Source organism: Garra rufa, chromosome 4, assembly GCF_049309525.1.
Source record: "Garra rufa chromosome 4, GarRuf1.0, whole genome shotgun sequence".
NCBI lineage: Eukaryota > Metazoa > Chordata > Actinopteri > Cypriniformes > Cyprinidae > Garra > Garra rufa.
The window spans coordinates 38,239,331-38,260,825 of NC_133364.1; the positions used below are offsets into that span (position 1 = coordinate 38,239,331).

The 21,495-nt window shown below is 39.8% G+C and overlaps 1 protein-coding gene across 1 annotated transcript in view; it reads right to left on the reverse strand.

Annotated features, from left to right (window-relative positions):
• LOC141332929 (NACHT, LRR and PYD domains-containing protein 3-like) overlaps nt 1-21,495 on the reverse strand; it is a 443,961-nt gene that overhangs the window by 388,720 nt on the left and 33,746 nt on the right. The window contains exon 2 of the mRNA XM_073837888.1: nt 9,666-9,839. Coding sequence (XP_073693989.1) covers nt 9,666-9,839 — 174 coding nt within the window. The remainder of the gene's footprint in view (nt 1-9,665; nt 9,840-21,495) is intronic.

Sequence of the window (21,495 nt, forward strand, 5' to 3'; positions counted from 1 at the left end):
TTTTCGGACACAACCCCATGTCTTACACAGATCACCCAGAATGCTGTGAACTGGTGGCCTCTGTCTGGCACTAGATGTTTTGGGACCCCCCAACGAGTAAAAATCTCCTCCCGGAAAATTTTCACTATTTTCTGGGTCTTAGCATCCCGAAGTGGAAACATCTCCACCCACTTTGTGAAATAATCCACAATGACAAGCAGGTAAGTGTTACGTTTTGTACTGGTGGAGAATGGACCCATTAGATCCACGCCTAGGGTGTGTCCAGGCTCTGTTATTTGTGAACTTTGGAGAAGTCCCGATGGTTTAGTGTTACTGGGTTTGTATTTCTGGCATACCTCACAGCTCTTTACGTATTCCCAGACATCTTTCCTGATGGACGGCCACCGTGCTACCTCCAAGATTTTCAGAAGGGTTTTTAACTGACCAAGATGGCCTCCTAGAGGATTGTCGTGGTAGTAATACAGGAAATCTGTTTTTAGGGCTTGAGGTACTACCAGCTGATATTTTTCTCCTTTTTTTTCAAAGGTACTTTGCGGTAATACACCCCTTGATGTTCTTCAAAGGTGATGGATTGTTCTTTAACTGCACGTGGTTGGATGCCTGACTGAAGGTGAGTGCTGATATTCTCTGAACGTTGAGCTTTAGCTATTTCTTCCAAGGAATGAGGTAAGGTCTTTGCATGATGAGATGATATTGAAAGGCAAGGGGCAGCATTATTAGAAGGTGGCTCATAAACCCTGGATAATGCATCCGGACCGGTATTGAGGCAGCCTTTCCTGTGATGCACTTGAAAGTTCAATTGTTGCAGTCGGAGAGTCCAGCGAGTGAGACGAGAGGAGGTTTTAGGGCAATTAAAGGCCCAGGTGAGTGCAGCATAATCTGTGAAGACGTCAAAAGGCCTTCCCTCCCGGTAATGCCTCCATTTTTCCATGGCCCACACCAACAGCCAGACATTCTTTTTCAGATGTGCTATAATTTTTTTCCACCCCTGTTAGGGTCCTTGACGCAAATGCCACCACTTTTTCTCTTTCCTCAGACTGTTGGGTGAGGATAGCCCTGAGTCCTACATCGCTTGCGTCTGTGTGTACTTGGAAGGGCTTGTTGAGGTCCGGTTGTATGAGTACAGGTGAGTTTTTTAATGCTTTTTTAAGTGAGTGCAGCCTGTCTTGACATTCTGGTGTCCACTCCCACTTAACTCCTTTCATTTTAAGATGGTTCAGTGGAGCAGTGATGTCAGCAAAGTGGGGTATGAACTTATGATACCAGCCTGCCAAGCCTAAACATCTTTGCAGAGCTTTAAGATCTTGTGGAGGAGGGAACTCCGCAACAGCCCTGGTCTTCTCTGGGTCAATCTCCACCCCCCTAGCGGAGACAATATGGCTGAGAAATTTGAGCTGGCATTTGAAGAAGTGACATTTCTTCATATTAAACGTAAGGTTGGCTTGGGTAAGTTTCTGAAAGACAGTATTGAGATGTTGAATGTGCTGCTCTAAGGTTTTTGAATAGATAATATCATCAATGTAGACGAAACAAATATTCCCCCTTATCGGCAAAAACTCTCTCCATCAACCGTTGAAAGGTAGCTGCAGAGTTCCTGAGTCCATAAGGCATAGACTTTAATTGAAATAGCCCTTTGGTGGTGATAAAAGCAGTCTTCTCTTTACTTCTTTCCTCCATCTCCACCTGCCAGTATCCCGACTGCAGATCTAATGCACTGAACCAGGAGGCGCCTTCCATGGATTCTAGGATGTCATGAATAAAAGGCATTGGGTAAGCATCGGGTACAGTCTTGCTGTTCAACTTCCTGTAATCCACACAGAACCTGTATGAGCCATCAGGTTTGGGGACCAGGACCACAGGTGACGACCAAGGCGAGAAGGATGGCTCAATGATGTTGTCTTGAAGCATTTGGTCAACTTCAATTATCTGTTTCTTGATGGGAGAAACTTTGTTGGCCCGGGGTTTGAAAGGTATGTCATCTGTCAAAGTGATCTCGTGCTGTACGACTTATGTTTAAAGTACAATTTAAAGTAAAGTACTTGCATTTGAAACAATCAATCTTTAAGCATCAATTTCTGTGTCATATTGCATCTATTTCTCCCATTTATTATTAAAGGCATTTTCTTTCATTCTAAGCCGATATGTCATTCGCTCCATGATGTAGACCTCTCTCACGATCTCTAACCACTGATTTGTATTAGGGAGTTTGGCCTTGTACCAATTTATTCTTATTGCTTTCTTACATGTGACCAGTAATATTTTAGTTAAATACCTATCTTCTTCTAGAACATGACTTTTCAAACTTCCAAGGTACTTAACTTTACATTCCCTGGGTATTACATATCCTAAAATAGCTTTCATTATATTGTGCACAATTTCCCAGAATGAATTAAGTTTATGACAATTCCAAAAGATGAGTGTGTGGTTTGCTTCTTTCTCTCCACATAACCACCAAGATCTGGGAGCCAGTTTGTTTACTCTTCAATTTAGGTGTAATGAAGTATCGGGTCAAATTTTTCCATCCAAACTCTCTCCATATTCTAGAATTTGTAGTTGTGTTTCGCACATATCTTGCCATTCTTCTTGGGTAATATTTGCATTTAATTCTCTCTCCCATTTTTCCTTAATGTATAGCGTGGAAGTTGCTTCTGAGTCTCTCAGGCTTTGGTACAATACTGATATTGCCTTAAAATTAGTTCCACTGTACCTCTTAGTCATTACATCAAGTACACCATTTAAAGTTTTTACAATTTGTATTTCCTTCATGAAGTAATCTCTTAACTGTAAGTATCTAAAGTGGTCCCTATTTTCTAATCCATAGCTTGTCTTTAGCTCCTGGAAGCTCATTATCTTCCCATTCTCTAACAGTGTACACATAGCTGTAAGTCTTTCCCAATCCCCAGCTCTTGAAAATGTGGTCACTAACGCTTGGTTTAAACTCATCATATGCGAACCAACTCAGTAATTTTAACTCCCTCTCTAATTTGTGTTGTTTGATAAAATCGAACCAGATATTTAGTGTGTGTAAAGTTATTGGGTCAATTATGTCTTGTTTTGACTTCATTAATGTAGCATTGCCAATCAAGGACTGAGTTGGGATACCCGCCACTGTCTTCTCAATGTCTTTCCATTTCGCAGTATAGCCTCTGTCACACCACTTTATCACTGGTCTAAGCTGTGCCGCACAGTAATAGTCTTTCAAATTAGGGAGTGCCATACCTCCTTTGTCTTTTCCTAATTGTAGTGTGCAATATCTTATCCGTGGTCTTTTACCATTCCATATAAACCTAGAGAACATCTTTTCCCAGGTTCTGAACTTTTTTTGTTGAATCTTAATAGGTAGACACTGAAAAAAATATAGCAGTCTAGAGAGAATGTTAATTTCACTTACTTCAATTCTGGAATTCAGATCTAGTGGTAGGATTGACCATCTTTCTATGTCTCTACTATTTTGAAGATGGATCTGATCATAATTTAATAGAGGTGAGTGATCTGTTTTGTTAGGGTCACACTGAGGTATTTGATAGTTTTTAATCGCCATTTTAAATTATAGATTTGATTGATTTGTATGGGTGGGGTATAGTTAAAGGTTAAGATCTGCGTTTTGTTCACTTTTATTTTGTATCCTGAGTGTTCGCCGAATTTGTTTATAAGATGCATCAGTTGTGTAATAGTCGTACTAGGGCTGTCTAAGTATATCATAATATTGTCCACAAACGTGACCCTGGACCACAAAACCAGTCATAAGTGTAAATTTGTCGAAATTGAGATTCTTACGTCATCTGCGAGCTGAGTAAATAAGCTTTCCATTGATATATTGTTTGTTAAAATAGGACATGTTTGTCTGAGATACAACTATTTGAAAACCTGGAATCTGAGGGTGCAAAAAAAAATTGAAATTTGAGAAAATCGCCTTAGAAGTTGTCCATATGAAGTTCTTAGCAATGCATATTACTAATCAAAAATCAAGTTTTTATATATTTATGGTAGAAAATTTACAAAATATCCTTGTGGAACATGATCTTTACTTAATATGCTAATGATTTCTGGCATAAAAGAAAAATTGATAATTTTGACCCATAAAATATATATTTGGCTATTGCTAAAAATATACCCATGCTACTTAAGACTGGTTTTGTGGTCTAGGGTCACAAATAGGTTTATTATATGTTTCTCTCCATTGATAGTAATCCCTTTAATTTCCTCACTCTGCCTTATCGCTTGTGCTAATGGCTCAATATATATGGCAAAGAGGAGCGGTGATAGGCAGCATCCCTGGCACGTACCTCTTCCTAACATTATTCTTTCTGTTAGGCTCCCATTAACTTTTATTCTGGCTATAGGGTTTTGATAGATAGTTTTGATACAATTGATTGAGTCTTTATTAACCCCCTGGGGTCCAAACACACGTAAACGCGTTTTGTGGCAGTTTCCCAAAAGGAACTTCAATTACTCGGTCATTTCTGATTGTACAGATAAAAGCAGTACATCAATCGAATCTGTAAATGGTCTACTTTTATTTGTATATACTCACAAAACCAAAAAAAAATTGTGATTTTACAAAATAAAGAAAACAATAAGGGTGTGCTGTCTGCCGCGTTGATCTCCGTGATCTTCATTCAGAAATGCGTCATTAAAATAGACTATAACTCAGCCAATACACAACACAGAGACATGAGCAATATATCTAGAGAAAGCTTGATATCTATACTTTCAAATGAAGTAATGTTTATCGAAATCAAATATTCTGTGATAAAGTAATCCGTATGAAACCAACACGATGTCCAGTCTCTCTTGTCTGCTTCATTAGTTTTAATTAGATCACGCCCAAGAGCTATTCTATCTTTTCATATTCAAATCGTCCACGTGAGGACGCCGCGCCAAAAGTAGACGCCCACATCACAGTAAACAAAGGAGAAAGCAGTTTCTTTTCTTTCAAGTTAGTCCTTTCTGGAAGAAGACGGGCTGTCAGGAATAAAACTTACTTCAGAAGATGAACATTATATGAGACATGGCGTGAACCAGCAGAGGAGATATTTACACAAGTAAGTTTTTTTCTTTTATATTTGTAAGTTGTTACTGTGACAGAATGTCCACACATTTTACCAGTTAAGACTTTTTGCCAACTGTATTTCCTGAGTACAGCAAGTGAAACATTATAAAGTATGTTTCATTTCACTGCATCTAAATGTCTCATGATGACAGGATGTTTCAACTTTGGTCGAAAAACGCGCCGGCGCGTTTTGAGGCACGCTTTTGTAATAACGCCGAAAAGAATGTAAAATTCTCTGTCAGTTTTGATCGTACAAATACAACCATCATTCGAAACTGTAGATGGTATATTTTTATTTGTATACACTGTGCTTTTATGAAAATAAGAAAACAGACAGGGCACGCGCTCTGCCTTCACTGTCTCTGTTATATCTTTTCACAGACACATAAATGAAACAACCTAAATCTCAGTGATTACGTGCCTCACAGACATAATGCATATACTTGTAGAAAGCTTGAAATGTTTACTTTTACATAAACCGATTCAAATAAAAAACTAATATTCTCTTTTTAAGTAATCTGTATGAAAGGTAGAAGATGTATGGTTTCTCCTGTATCATTTCATTACAAACTTTACACCTGTATTTATCTCGCACTGTTTTTATTTGCACCTAACTGTTATACGCCTATGCTATACACTACCAGTTAAAGGTACTTTTTTAAAGAAAAATAATTACCTAATTTTGTGAAATAGGTTTACTATGTAAAAAAAACTGCTCACTTAAAAAAAAAAAAAAAAAAAAAAAACTTTTTAATAATAAAAATGTTTGGCTGGTAGTGTATGTGTTTTCTCCATGTTAGCTCTGTCTTTGTCAGGTCATTGTGTTGCTCACATCTACTTGTTTTCTTTGCAGTTTCTGCTGTTCCCCGTTTTCCTGTGTTCAAGTTTCCTACGAGTGATTTGGATAGTGCACCCACGACATCTTGACTTCTGTGTTGTTTATTACTTTTGTTCCTAATAAAAAGTTTAACTGCACTCGCAAGTGAATCTCAAGTTATTTTGTGTGATAGTTAAATATATTCAAAATACGCTTCAAACTAAATATATATTTATTTTGTCCTTTCATTTTTCCTTTATTCTTTCTGTTGTTTCCTCTCAGTCAACATCTGACTGAATGGCTCATTATGCAGGTCTTTGTCTTCTCAGGTGTAAATCACAGCATTATTCATGATGATTCACGCCTGTTGCGGGGTGTGTGCAGGACGAGACGAGACGATAGACGAGGTGAACAATTAACAATATATTTAATAGAATTCTCCAATGAGGAACAAGGCAGGAACAGGCAGGAGCAGTTTCACACACATACACTACGTTAAAGACAGACAAAAGACTAAACTCAAAGACAGACTTATAAAGGCAAACTAATATTCAAACACAGGTGACACAGATGACTAATAATTACAAGGACAGGTGTAACAGATGACGGTGACGAGGGCTAAACCAAATGACAACAGAATGGCAGGGGGAGACAATGGGTGAAACCAATGACATAAACAGACAGAACTGTGACATTACGCCCCCCTCCGGAAAGGCGCGTCCTCGCGCCGTGGAAAAAAGAAAAAACGAGAGGGGCGGAAAAACCAGGATACCAGAGTCAATGAAGGAGGGGGTTCCGGCGGAGGACGCAACCCCCGGAGGAGGACCAGAACAAAAGTCCATGTGAAAAACCAGACAGTCCAGAGGGGCGACGACGGAGGGAGGAGCCAGGGAGGACATGGGTGGGGCATAAGGCAGGAGGAACCGACCCAGACCGCAGCCATGATGACGGCCCACTGTGGAGCCGACGGAGGGAGGAACCATGGTGGATGAAGGCGTGCCGACTCCATGGGGCCGACCGACAGAGGCGGAGCAGATGGAATAGGAGCCCGAGGCGAAGATGGAGAGCCGATGATCCGGGGTGACGCCGAGGATCCGGAGGGCCAAGGTGGAGCAGGCTCTGGCGCCCGAGGCGGAGGCGGAGTCCCGGAGATCCGTGGCGGAGCCGGAGCGACAGAGGATGGAGGCTGTGCCCGCAGGAAGGAGGAGTCCCAAGGAGCCGGTGGGACGGCGCGACGAGGCACAGCCGGAGGAGCAGAGTCCTGAGGAGCCGATGGGGTGACGACTGACCAGGGCGGAGCCGGAAAGACGATGGAGCCCGGTGGAGCTGGTGGATCGACGGGCGACGATGAAGAGGAGGGCGTCGAGAGCCGTGGTGGAACCGCGGGGTCGAAGGGCCGAGGCGGAGTCCAGGACTCGGAGGCTGGAGGCGGAGCTGAGGAATCCTCCAGCCGAGACGCCGATGGAAGCTGGCAGTCCCGCGGCGAGCCCACTGCACAGGTGGTGGGCTGAGGGTGAGCTGGGGGACTGACTGCTGACCTGGGAGACTTGGGGCGGCTGGGCGGAACCAGCGGGAACTCAGGACGGCTGGGCGGAACCAGCGGGAACTCAGGACGGCTGGGCGGAACCAGCAGGGACCAGGCAGATTCAGACAGACGAGGGCGGGTGGGAGGGAAGTCTATACAGGTCAGTGGCTCAGAGAAAAAGTCAATTAAGTCACATGAGTTGTCTTGGGCAAGATCCGAGAAGAAGTCTATTAAATCCCCAGAATTGGATCCAAGCTCACCCTCAGCGGTGGTGCAGTGGGCAGGGCTCTCTGTAGCCCTCTCTTGCTCCACGTCATACTCCACCGTCGCGGATGTTGATGCCGGCTCTCGCACCTGGTCAGATGGGTCAGGCTCTGTCGCTCTCGGCTCTGGCACTCCATCTGCGGTGGGCTCAGGCTGTAACTCCGCATGTCGTGGTGATGTTTGGCTGGGTTCTGGGTCGTGAGTGGGGTTGACGCCCTCCTCGATGACGCCGACAGTCCAGGAAGATTGGCAGGATGCCAACACCCACTCGATGTAGTCCGGCAGGCTCTCTTGAGGACCCTCCCCGGATAGCAGCACCTTGGTGGTGGAATTCAGTCCCAGGTGGTAATAGATGCATAGGCTGCTATCCGGGAAGTGGGAATGTTCTGCCAGGGAGAGGAACTCACGTGTATGGTCCTCAAGAGAGCGTTCCCCCTGCCTCAGGAGGATCAGGAGAACAGTAGGGTCCATGATACACCGATAAAAAAAATAAACACTGAGTAAAAACGAGAAAAAATAAACGCAGGGAAAATGTGCCGGGTAAACTGTTGAGGTCGGTCTTTCTGTTGCGGGGTGTGTGCAGGACGAGACGAGACGATAGACGAGGTGAACAATTAACAATATATTTAATAGAATTCTCCAATGAGGAGCAAGGCAGGAACAGGCAGGAGCAGTTTCACACACATACACTACGTTAAAGACCGACAAAAGACTAAACTCAAAGACAGACTTATAAAGGCAAACTAATATTCAAACACAGGTGACACAGATGACTAATAATTACAAGGACAGGTGTAACAGATGACGGTGACGAGGGCTAAACCAAATGACAACAGAATGGCAGGGGGAGACAATGGGTGAAACCAATGACATAAACAGACAGAACTGTGACAACGCCTCCTCGCATATAGCCATTCTAAACAAAAAGTGTCTTCAAAAATTTAAATCTATATACTGTTTTTTGAAAACAAGTGAACTAGACGATTTTCACATCATTTGGTAGAAAAAAACCTAGCCTACCACATCCAATTCTCGAAAGTCCCGAGAACAAATATTCTGTATGTGTTAGATGACCTTATTTCAGTGACTTCAAAAATTTAGTTTTTCAATATGCACGCATAAACGTTGTTTTCTCAAAAACTTAAAAGTGTACATTCATGTTGCTTACATATTTTTGTAGTCCAATTTGTGCTAAATACAATGTATTTAGATTTAGGATGTTAATATGTTTTTAACATACTGAAAAAAGCACAAATGTCAAGGCATGTCAAAACTTCTTCGGGGCCCCAAAACACCCTCAGACCCCTGAGGGTTAAAGAAGGCCACTTACCACCATCCTGGAAAGAGGCGATAATTTCAATAATCCCGAAAGAAGGTAAAGACATAGAGTATTGTAATAACTTAAGACCAATATCAATATTAAATGTAGATTATAAAATATATACATATATTATAGCGCAAAGATACGAGAAATTTATAGATGAGCTAATTGACAAAGACCAAACCGGCTTCATTGTAGGGCGTCAGACGTAAGACAGCATTAGGAGAACCATTCAGATAATTAACACAATACAAATTAATAAAAATAGTGCTGCTTTGCTAAGTCTCAATGCTGAAAAAGCTTTTGATAGTGTAAATTGGAATTTCCTGTATTTAGTACTAGAACGATTTGGATTTAAGTATTATGACAGCTGGCCTGCCTCAGCTGTCTAACAGTGTCTAAAAGTCACAATGATGTAGACTTTCAAATAGACAATCAAATAAAACAAGGTTGGAAAGATGCTATACGTGACCCAAACTCCCAGCACTTGCAGTTTGAGCTTATGTAAAACAGTATTTACTGTTAAAAAAAAATGCAAAAAAAAAAAAAAAAAATACTGGATCATGAGCTGCTTGCATGTAAATGAACATTGTGTTGTGTTGTGTGTTCATAAAATTACATCACAAGCTTTACAATTTGATAATCACACTACACGTTTTTATTAATTTTATCAAAAACCATTTACCTCAGTATCTCCAGCTGACACCTTGGACTCTTCAGTCCATCAGAAATTAGCTTTACTCCAGAATCCTGAAAGTCATTGTTACTCAGGTCCAGCTCTCTCAGAAGGGAATATGAGGATTGTAGAGTTGATGATAAACTCTCACAAGACCGAGCAGTAAGATTACATTCACAGAGTCTGTGTAAAGAAGAAAACAAACAGTGACATTACTGTGTTTATTTGGTAGGGTTTATAATTTGGAGCACAGATGGCCTGTAAAAATGCTTCTCTATCTGTTAAACTACTAATTATGTTGTTACAACATTAGGAGTCTAACCTGCGTCTAACCATGAGTGCTTAACGGCCACTGGCGCCCTGGAGCTCACATCTCCGAAAACGTTGAAGTAAAATAGACATTGTCTTCATTACAAAGTGCATATTTGAAGTGTAAACAACTACATTCTCCCCGAAAAAATAAATAAATAAATAATTACTACCTGTGATACAACAACAGTATTAATTGATAAAATGATAACCTAGTTAAACTACGTTTGGTCATCCACCATGACACTCACTGTGAGGAATACTGCAAGTAGAGTGATACAAACGATGAAACGGTTCCAAAGTCAATATTGTCAAAACTGACAATTTATATACTTTTTAACCTGAAATGTCTAGCTCTACAATGTGTTTGCATACACGCTTTGCATCTTCGAAAAACTCCCATCTCATTTTCTCCTCTAAATCATCCTACACACACACACACACACACACACACACACACACACACACACACACATACACACATATATATATATATATATATATATATATATATATATATATATATATAAAGGGGGGCAGTCATCAAATGAAACATGTTTTCAGCACTTACATATCTGTTTATTTTGAACAATTAGAAATTGTTTATCAGAATTCACTCACCGAAAGCGTCAGATGGATTTTTATTTCAGGTATGTGCCAAAAATTTGAATATAGAGAGAAAGTCCATTTATTTCAATAATTTGTTTCAAAAAGTGAAACTTGTATGTTACATTAGTTCACTACACACAAAGTGAAATATTTCAAGCCTTTATTTGTTTACATTTTAATGATTATGGATTAAAGATAAAAAAACAACAAATCCAGTATTTCACAAAATAATGAATATCATGACAAAGTTCAACATTGTAGGCTCCCTGTGTCCCAATCTAGTCAGCTAATTAATGCAAAACACCTACAAAGGTTTCCACAGCCTTTCAATTGTCTCAGTCTGGCTTAGTAGGCTTTAGAATCATGGGGAAGTCTGCTGACTTAACAGTTGTGCAGAAGACCATCATTGAAACCCTCCATAAGGAGGAAAAGTCTCAAAAGGCAATTGCAAAAGAAGCTGGATGCTCACAGAGTGCAGTATCGAAGTGTATTAACAGAGTGTTAAGAGGAAGGAAAAAATGTGACAAATGTATCAAAGCAACTTGGGCTACCATAACACCTCAACTGTGTCAAAGGCTGATCGCCTCCATGCCACGCCGCCTTGATGCTGAAATTAGTGCAAAAGGAGGCCCAACAAAGTACAAAGTATTGAGGACATAATACAGTACATTAACACACATTTTAGAAGGCCAACATGTGTTTAAGATCCTTTTTTCAATGGTCACATGAAATATTCTAATTTGTGTTTTTTTGTCTTTAATCCATAATCATCAAAAATGAAACAAATAAAGGATTGAAATATTTCACCATTTCACTATTATTTCACTATTTGAAACATATTATTAAAAAAAATTGACTTTCCCTCGATATTCAAATTTTTTGGCCCATACCTGTATGTGTCATTTTGCACGCTCATGAATCATCTCATGACTAAATGCAGACGCGATGTAAATAAAAGATTCATTGTGTACTGGTGTTGCGGACTTATACTGGTTTCACCATCAACACAGACTATCGCAGCAAACCTAACAGACAGTAGAAAGTTACGAAATAAATCATATACGATTTATGACAGAATTCTCCCACAACTGATTGTTAATTTTTTCCTCACTTGTCTTGCCTAGTAACAACAAATCAAAACCAATACATTTCAAGGGAGATTGCGAGTCAGGATCTTTGTGACACTGACTCAGAATACGTTAGTTTATTAATAAATAAATATTAATAAAAATTCAAATATGCCCTTACTCTTTCAAATATGTCCTTAATATGGACATAAGGACAAATATGTCCTTACTCTTTCAAAATCAAAATATGAAGAAATATGTCCTTCCACCCTGACACTAAATGCCTTCTAAGCCGGTCTCCAAAGTCAAAACGAAAGTGAAGTCTTGTGTTGTTTCCACCAGCATGGCATTTTTTTTTCCTTCACCATAATTGATGGATTTTGTGGCGGGCGGGACGAACGACAGACACAGTGGGTGTGGTGTCAGGCCTCGGAGAGGCTTTTATTAAACAGAAAATGAAAGAAAAGTGTCCAAAGGGGAAAATAAAGTGTCCAAATAAAAAGGGGATCTGGTGTCCTCGTGTGTAGGGGTTCCGTGAAGGATGGGTAGTGTTCAGTAGGGAAGCCCCGTCCGGAGCCTGGAGAAGGGCGGCGAATAAGGGACGGGGTGGTGATGATAATTAGGGGGGAGGCAGCCGACTCGTCAAAATGTCTAAAATATATGAATAAGGAGAAGCCTAAAACAGACCCGATGCCCAGTCCACGTCTCAACTATGACGTGAAAATTGGCCCGAAGCCCAACCCTAGGGGTGTAAAAAGTCAGCTGAAATGCAGAACTCTAATTGACTGATTTGATGCGCTGCAAAGTTCCTTATATTTATTTTTACAACTGAAGAAAGTAAGACATAAACATTATGCACATTATCTGTAAATTATTGTTCTGGAAGTGAACATTTGTTGGATGGTGGTTTTTGCTGTTATATGCTGGGGCAGTGGGCTGAAGGTAGCTGATGCCAATAGACTGAACAAATGTATCTGTAAGGCTGCTTCTGTTGTGGGGGTGGATCTGGATCTGGTGACTGCAGTGTCAGTTGATGGACATCTTAGACCAGTGTTTCTCAAACTTTTTACAGTGGTGTACCCCCTGGTGCATTTAACATTCTTCTGAGTACCCCCACAATATTTAAGTGATAAAATGTCCCCCTTTAAATTGATTTACACATAAATTTTTACTTTTTATAGAGGCATCTTTTGTGTCATATTCTTAACATTCCATTAAGTGTATCATTAATATGTGACCCTGGAGCACAAAACCAGTCTTAAGTAGCATGGGTATATTTGTAGCAGTGGTTAAAAATACATTGTATGGGTCAAAAATATAATTTTTTCTTTTGTGCCAAAAATCATTTGGATATTAAGTGATGTTTTATTAACAAGTTTCGTGAGGAGCTCACGCAGATAAGTAACACGGCCAATACACCATTAGTAATCAGTCTCCCTATCTAATCAACGCAGGGGAAAATCCCTATAAATAACACAACAATCCTACCTTCATCATCTCTTGTCTCGTCAAAACCCCTCCACCACCCCGTCTCCTCACCTTCAGCCCATAGGGGGAGCGCTTATAGGGTTCGGGCCAGTGCTGAGCTCGGACCCCTCCCCCTGGGTGGGGGAGAGCCCCGGGCTCGGGAATTACCACCGAGCTCGAGGCCCTCTCCCGGATAGCACGCCAAACACGCACAACCTTTCGCTCAGTTCATTATCTGTAAGGGGGAACTCGTGAAGTAAAGATCATGTTCCATGAAGATATTTTGTAAATGTCCTACTGTGAATATATCAAAACTTCATTTCTAAATAATTATATACATTGCTATACTTCATTTTTAACTTTAAAGGTGATTTTGTAAATATTTAGACTATTTTTGCACCCTAAGATTCCAGATTTTTAAATAGTTGTATCTCAAATATTGTCATATCCTAACAAACCACACATCAATGGTAATGGTGGAACACACCATTTTAGACTATGTATAAATCTCATTAAAAAAAGATACCCTTATGACTGGTTTTGTCCAGGATCAGAAAAGAGCAATAAATAATGGCAAAATTAAGCGATTAGATTTATAATTAATATCGCCAGTAGGTGGCAGCAGTCATTGTCTTAATGAGTAAGGCATCGCGTCTTTTATTCATTCAGTAAGGAAGCAAATGGCTGTAGTTCACTGAATCTGCGAATCGTTCAAAGCTGCAGATTTCTTCATTAACAAAACACCGCGGTTGCTTGGAGACACACACCAGTTCTGTTTTGGTGCTGGAGAAGTGGTACGCTTCATTCACCTGTTTCCTTTTATTTGTAAGGTATTATTTTCATTATGTACTGATTCAAATAAGTAATCGATAATACTTATAACTTTACTATTACTTTGCGCGCCCTCCCTGACATGCTCTTGCTTAGCTATGAACAGGCTAGGGGTGTGGGAGACGTAGCTGGCGTGGGCGCAATCACCAAACATATTTCAAAGCAAGCCATGCCACGGTCCTGACTGCATCATTGCTGTCTTTACTGAGTGTTTGATATTATTCAATATTTGAATTTATGCACATGACTGGATGTAGTGGATTGTCATGATTTTGGCTAATGCAGGACACTACTGAATGATGCGATTAGAAGGGATTAAAGTGGATATAAGCAAAGCCGCCTGATAAAGAAGTGGGTACTCCACTATACAGATCTGGCCATTAAAAATGCATCTATTTTCACGCGGCAGCCTGCAATTCAGCACGCGTGGCCACGCGTTTCGGCCTGCAGGGGCTTTTTCAGGGTTTTTTAAAACGTTGTTGCGCTTCATATTATATCCACCAGGTGGCGCAAGGAACAACATTATGTGGCCAAACCCTGCACAAAGAGGGCTATTTGGACAGTATTTATGTCTGTTGTTTCAATATCTGGCGCCATAATCGGTAATTCATTCTGTATGTAACAGCAAAGTATTTATAATTTCGTTTCCTTTCTATAAAGTTAATTTAGAAAACAATTTTTGGAGCATTTTTGTTCGTTAAACGTAAGCTTTTTGTTTCTTAAAGACCAAGCGGCAGACAATGAGTTGACCTACTCTGTGTTTCAATTTGCCTTCTCAAATCACGAATTGGCTAATATAAAATCCATAGATGCAAAATAAAAGATATAAATAATAATAGATATAAATATGCGCTATTAGGTGCATATCCAATCGTTTGTGCGAGAGTGCAACATTTTTAGGACATGAAGGCTCAAGCTCGATCAGTTACATTTTTTTTCAGTGGAAAATATTTAACCGTTATTTTTTTTGTCAGACATGATAAATAAATATGTAGAAAGAATTAAATTACTACTTAACGAAAAAAACAAATAGAAAACAAAAACTGTTTTTATTATGTAGCTAGTCCGTAGAGATGCATTTCTCTCTAAAGGCGCGCGTCCAACGAGGATATGAGGAGGATTGTTAACTGCATCATCACTGACTCAGAAAATAGTAGTTTCTAAATAAATAATTAAAATATCTCCTTACTATTAGACAGTCATGGTTTTTACTTTTGCCAGTGTTTTGTGGTAAGCTTTAAACACGGAACTCTTCCAAGCTGTGCTGAACGTGCGCTCAATGCTGCTGACAGGACCGTCAGAGACACTCTTGAAAGTCATGGTAGCCTGGTCTCATGTTTCCCCCAGCGCTGCAATTTTTTTTTAAACCACCACTGAATGTCTAAAATATAATTTTAGCCCACATTTGATCTTTGACGGACTAAAATGCAGGGCTATAATACGTCTTAAAAGTGGAACATGGAAATATAATGGATGTACTGCGAAAAAAGTTTTATACTCGACATTGTTTCCAAATGGTTAAATGTGAGATTCTGGAAATGAGAATTAAATTTAGCGTGTCGGGTCGGGAAGAAAATTATTCTAAGTGGTTATATATAGGCTATATATTCTAAGGGTGTATATATATATAGTTAGTATATAGCGGGAGCGGGTGGAGGCGGAAGTAAATGGGAACGGGACTAGAAAAGCACTTTGTTACAGCCTATAGACTATTCAGATACTTCAACATCAAATCAAAAGTTATTCATAAGCAGGAGCAGTTTCATTATTGTTTTCTTTTCTTTTTTCCTGATGAACTTTTATTAGACTGCATTGTCCCCAGCCGACAACCGACGTTGTTAATTTATTATTAACCGACAAGATTTAAATACATAAAATTTGAACTGATTGGTGGCTGTGACACATTAAAACAGCTAAATTCGTTTTCGGGGATTAATTTCACACAAGCAAAAAGCAGCATAAACATCAGAACATCATGCGTAGAGCTTTTGCGCAGAGAAAAACCTAAGCTGTATATAAAAGAAATAAATATGCCCATATGTGAAATATATTTTTCAGAATGAATAATAAATTAACAAAACAAAAGAGAAAAAAATAACAAGTACAAAATTACTAAATACATTATACATTTCAACATTTTAAACCAGCAGCAAATGAAGATTTGAGAGGTAGCTCGTCTTTTTCATACCATTTATACAATTTAAGATACACTTTATTTGATTGATTTGTGTAAGAGGAGAAATATAAACTATAGTTTGGAGTGTTAATTTATTTTATGTATTATTATTTGTAGTAGTATTTTCTTTAGATTTCTTTTTGCGTTTTTTTGTGCTGTACATTATGGTGGCGCGCTGCCCATGCAGTTTTTTTTATTTTATTATTATTATTGTGGTTGTACACAAATAAAAGAAATATGTAAAATAGCCTAGTTTTGAACAATGCCTAATTCTTAAATGAGTATTGTAAGCTGTATCCACATTTATCATGGAAAAAAAATCAAGTGATCCTATCGGTGCCACGGGCAGTTACACATTACTAACTCCGCAACTTTCATCTTCAGAACAAAATACATTATATATTTCAAGGTTTTAAAGCAACATCAAATTAATATATGCATGTTTGAGAGGTAGTTCGTCTTTTTCTTACCATATGTACAATTTTAGATACACTAAAAATTGATTTGAGTAAAGAGGAGAATTATAAACTATACTTTTTGTAGTGTTAAAAATTATTGTATTTATTATTATTATTATTATTATTATTATTATTATTAAGATTTGTTTTTGTGATTTTGGTGCTGTACATTCTGATTGCGAGCTGCCCATGCCCTTTATTTTTTCTTAAAAAAATAATTGAAGGAAAAGGTGTTTACAGTTAAACCAAAGTTCTTCCGGCTGTGTCAGGGTGGACATACTGGACTGTAACAATGTCTAAAGTTGTTTAAAAATGTCTAAGCATTGGCTACAGTGTAAAAAGAAAATATAATGTACATTTCTGACCACTTTAATATTTTTTTTTTTTGGCATTGTTGTTAAGAATCTGTTATCAAAAACAAAAAAAGATAATAAAAAGTAAAGTCGTTGCCGTATTAATGTGTGCAAAGTTGTAGCGACATTAGATCCTAATAATGTATTTTGAGAATAAAGGCATAACAAATTAAATTAAATTAAAAACTGAAGAGAATTGTATATTGTAATTGCATGTGATTCAGCGCAACAAACGAGTAACTCAGCACAGATATTTCTTGCGTTTTGGACTTTACGGATTTCAGAACCCTTCAAACATCTAACCTCACAATTATTAATGAGGGTCGTTCGTGTTACTTTTAAACTTGCCATTTCACCTTTCACCTTCCCCCCAACCTTTGAATAAAGGTGAGAAGAGCTGGCTTGGTTCCAGGGGGGGGGGGGGGGTGGGTTAAAACCGGATGCATCATTAAATAAAATGCTTCAGCAGTGGTCAGCACAGTGTTATGCAAGCTACTTAGGAAATGTAGTGAGCTAAGCTTACAGTTACTCTTCATGAAATGAAGCTTCACTACACTAAGGCTCAACCGCAATTCTACCCCTTACCCCTACACTTTGCCCTTCCCCTCTGCTTGGCGCATTTACGGGAAGTGCTAGGGGTGTCTCATTTCTCGTTTAGTTGGAGGGGTAAGGGGAAGGGCCAGATAGGCCTCCAAACAAAGATATTTCGGGACCTCTCTTCAAACGAAGGGCTAAGAGAAATTTCCATTTTCCAACATGCCTGCTCACTCGAGCAAGCAGACTCATAAATATAGGTAATTTTTGCCATTAATAAGTATTTTTATGACAATTTTTCATTATATGTATATGTAGTGCATGGGTGTCCATCAGACATGAAATAACTAGTTATATTCCTTAAATGACTTCTCCCTCGATCTGTGTTGCTATGAGCCAGACCTCTGGTTTCTATCCAACTCATCCCCCACATCAAGATAAGACTCTTTACAGCCTACAAGAATGCCGGGAGATACACCCTCCTTATTCAGACCCACATAAAGTTATGTAGAAATGTACAAGTACCAATGTGTTACCTTTTCGTATATTGTTGTTTCTGTTAGGTATGTCTGTCTCAAACATTAATCCGCATTAGGTGAATTATTGTGCGTGTTAAGGCTCTCTCATTTAGAATCACTCATTCAACCGAGATGATACATAGGTCATGTTTGGTGTCTATGAGCTGCATTTATGATCTCCTAAAAGTTAATGTTTGAGGCATCTTAATAACTCCTTGCTTGATAGGTATTATTGAACTTTTGGAAGTTTTGTGGAAAAACAACCAATCAGCTCCCAAATGCAAATACCATGGTGGGGACAAAGACTTTCAAACTTCCCTCCAAAACTCAGATCAACCGAATTGGACAAGGCCCAAACTGTGGGCGTAACCGACCTACAGGTTTAAAAGCCTTCCCTCTTCTCTTCTCGATCTCTTCTCTCTTACTCTTCTCTCCTGCCTTCTGAACACGTCACCCGCACCTCCCCCCAGATCTCACTAGCACTGGAAATGAGGCCTGCAATCAAACCCATGAGGCCTACAAAAGGCCTTGCGGTCTGAAGGAACACTCAAGGAACTGGAAAGGACTTTCTGAACTGAACACATACGGAACCAATGCTCAACAACAAAAGCTTGCAAGTATCCGTTCTTTCTACAAACGTAGATAGCTGCGTTTAAGGCGTTTTATGAAAATGATTTCAGGTTGTTCAGAACCGTTCATTCCTGTACCATGAAACTCTCTCTCTCTCTCTCACTCTCTTTTCTCTCTCATACTCTCTCTCTCACGCGTTCTCTGTCTATTTGTGTTTTATGTACGTTTGTCTATGTGCGATCATTTGTAAGTAGAATAGTTTAATAAACAACCATATATTCACATATAATGATTCTCTGTGCTGAATGCTTACATTACAAAAGTCACTTAAACTGTTTCGATCTCATATTGCTACCTTAAGCCCTATTTTGTTCAATTGTTTTAACTCCCTTCTGATTAGTAAAACACGTTGCCGTGACGACGAGCCAACGTCAGAGTAATGGGTATCACTGAAGAATTTGCTGGACAAAGAAACAAGTCGATATCATCATTACTGTTACTGATCAGAAGCTGGAAATTGCGTATATTTAATGACGATTATTATACACAATTTCCTGTGAGTTAAACTACTTTCCCTGACTGAAATGTATGTTTTAAATAACTCATTTCATCCTATTCATTGGTCAAAAAAGACCTGGTGGAGAACACATGTGAAGTAAGAAACACTTGTACACACATGTTGATCAATTTGAAATTCTTTGAGCTAATAAAATTCTCTGCATATTGGTGGAGAATGCGGGCAGTTTTAAACTATGTGATGTAAGCAACTCAGGAATAATTTATGTGTCTCCATGCTTGTTTATTCAAACTTGGCTCGTGACTCGCGTCTCTTTTGTTTGTGTGTGTGTGTGTGTGTGTGTGTGTGTGTGTTAGAAAGGTGTGGACCCGCCCACCTTCACAGATGCTTGAGCCTCTCGCACAGAGAAACTCAACAGCTGTTAAAGATGTAACTTAAATGCAGTTTATATATTGACCCTATAAAATGAAGAAAACTTTTATGGAGTGTCCTAAAGCCACCCTAAATTGAGCGTAGAAATCCTTTTTTTAGCGTGAAGAAGTTGATTGAGCGAGTTTCCTCTTTCACCTTACAAGGCCTTTATATTTATATTTTGAGTGTAGATAGATTAGCCATTGATGTGCATTCCAATGCTAATCAGCTATCTTGCTCCTTTGGGTTAAAACCTCAGATTAGCTACCTGATAAAATTAACCCCTTTTGCTCGTCGAATAGATTTAATATAGTAAACAACTTCGCGTCATTACTGTACAAATCTTGATCGAGTGTTATTTATTTGTTTTTGTGCAAAGCACACACAAGTCTTGTGTCAGCAGCCTGACTCAAGATCGACATGCACGCATAGTAACTAAGCAACCTTTTAATAGTGAACGCATCCTATTAAGATAAGGTTTGCAAACCCACACATGTACCTGTGTTCAGTAAATGGACATAAGAAATATACACCCGCGATAACTCGTCGCCATGGTAACTGCGCTTAGATGCGCGTTTAAATCCACACAAGGTGGAATCTGAAATCCCGCATAAAAAGGTATTTCCTTCTATTAAAAGCTAGAAGTCTGTCTAAACCCTTTTCCAATACCTATGCATGATTTCATGTTTTTGTTTTCTTTGGGCAAAAACGCTTATGGATAGTCCCAGTCAGTCTCTCCCTTCTCTTTTCCTTTTGATTTTACATTATTAATTATTGTTATTTGAACCATAATGATAATTAACATAATGTATGTTTTCTTTTTTGTGTGATTTAATTTTAATTATTTCACCGCCTTAGATTCAACTCTCCCTTTAGCAATTATAATTGTATTTGCTCATTTTAAATTTTTGATTAAACAGTCTTGATTAAAATTTAAACTTTGACCAAATCGATCAAGTTGCACTCTTAGTACCCCAAAAAGCTAACTCAGCCCATCCCAGGAGGTCTGTTTTACTTTCTCAGCTCTGCCATTTCCCAGGTGTGACGACTCCATAGCGCCCCCACCCGATGGGCCCCGTCACTGACCCCAGGGCTGGCAGTCAGCTCACTTTCTCTCTTTTGCTCTCTCAGCTCTGCCATTTCCCTGGTGTGACGACTCCATAGCGCCCCCACCCGGTGGGCCCCGTCACTGACCCCAGGGCTGGCAGTCAGCTCACTTTCTCTCTTTTGCTTCAAGACACGCCTGCAACACCCCCACAGACTGAGCGCAGAGAGCAGTACAGCAGGACACTCCTAAACAGCAGAAGCTCTCTTTACAATGGCCCCAGGCAGACAACGACAACCATGCCAAAGCCTATAAAGGCCACTTGCAAGCAGCCTACGCTTAAGTTCAAGCAACGACTCCGCAAAGAAGCACGAAGTGAGCTGAACCCAGCACATCTTAAAGAACTCAAATGCTTGCAGAAAACAATGTGAACAGACCGGAGAGCACAACAAACTCTCCTGACACACAGTTCCCCCGCCAAGACTCCAAAAGCTGAAAGGGGGGGGGGGCTAACAGCCCACCGTTCACACCTCACACGCCAGCAAGCTGGCCGGGAATCTGACAGCTGTCACCACTAAACGCTGTCTTCCTGAACACTGCAGTAGGCTACAACACACGCCTGTCTGCAAAACATTGACTTTTAAGCAAGAACATTGCCCAGTGTGACCACGAGAGTAGCTCTGCGTAGCTCCACCTCCAGCCAACAGGACCCCAGCCTTTTGTACCAGCAGTCAAAACTGTCAAAGCGGAATAGAGCAGCTAAGAACACGACTGCTACGACCAGCATCTGAGCCTACGTGAGACAACACGACAGGCACCAAAGGAAGGTTCTGGCACCACCAGAAGGCAATAAAGATTAGCAAAGTGATTGACCAGCTGCCCCATGCCAAGGGGGACTAAGGTGAACGAACATACAGTGGTGTATGGGAGCTGAACACGCAGCGACATCACTGTGTGGGAGTGATCTGAGATCA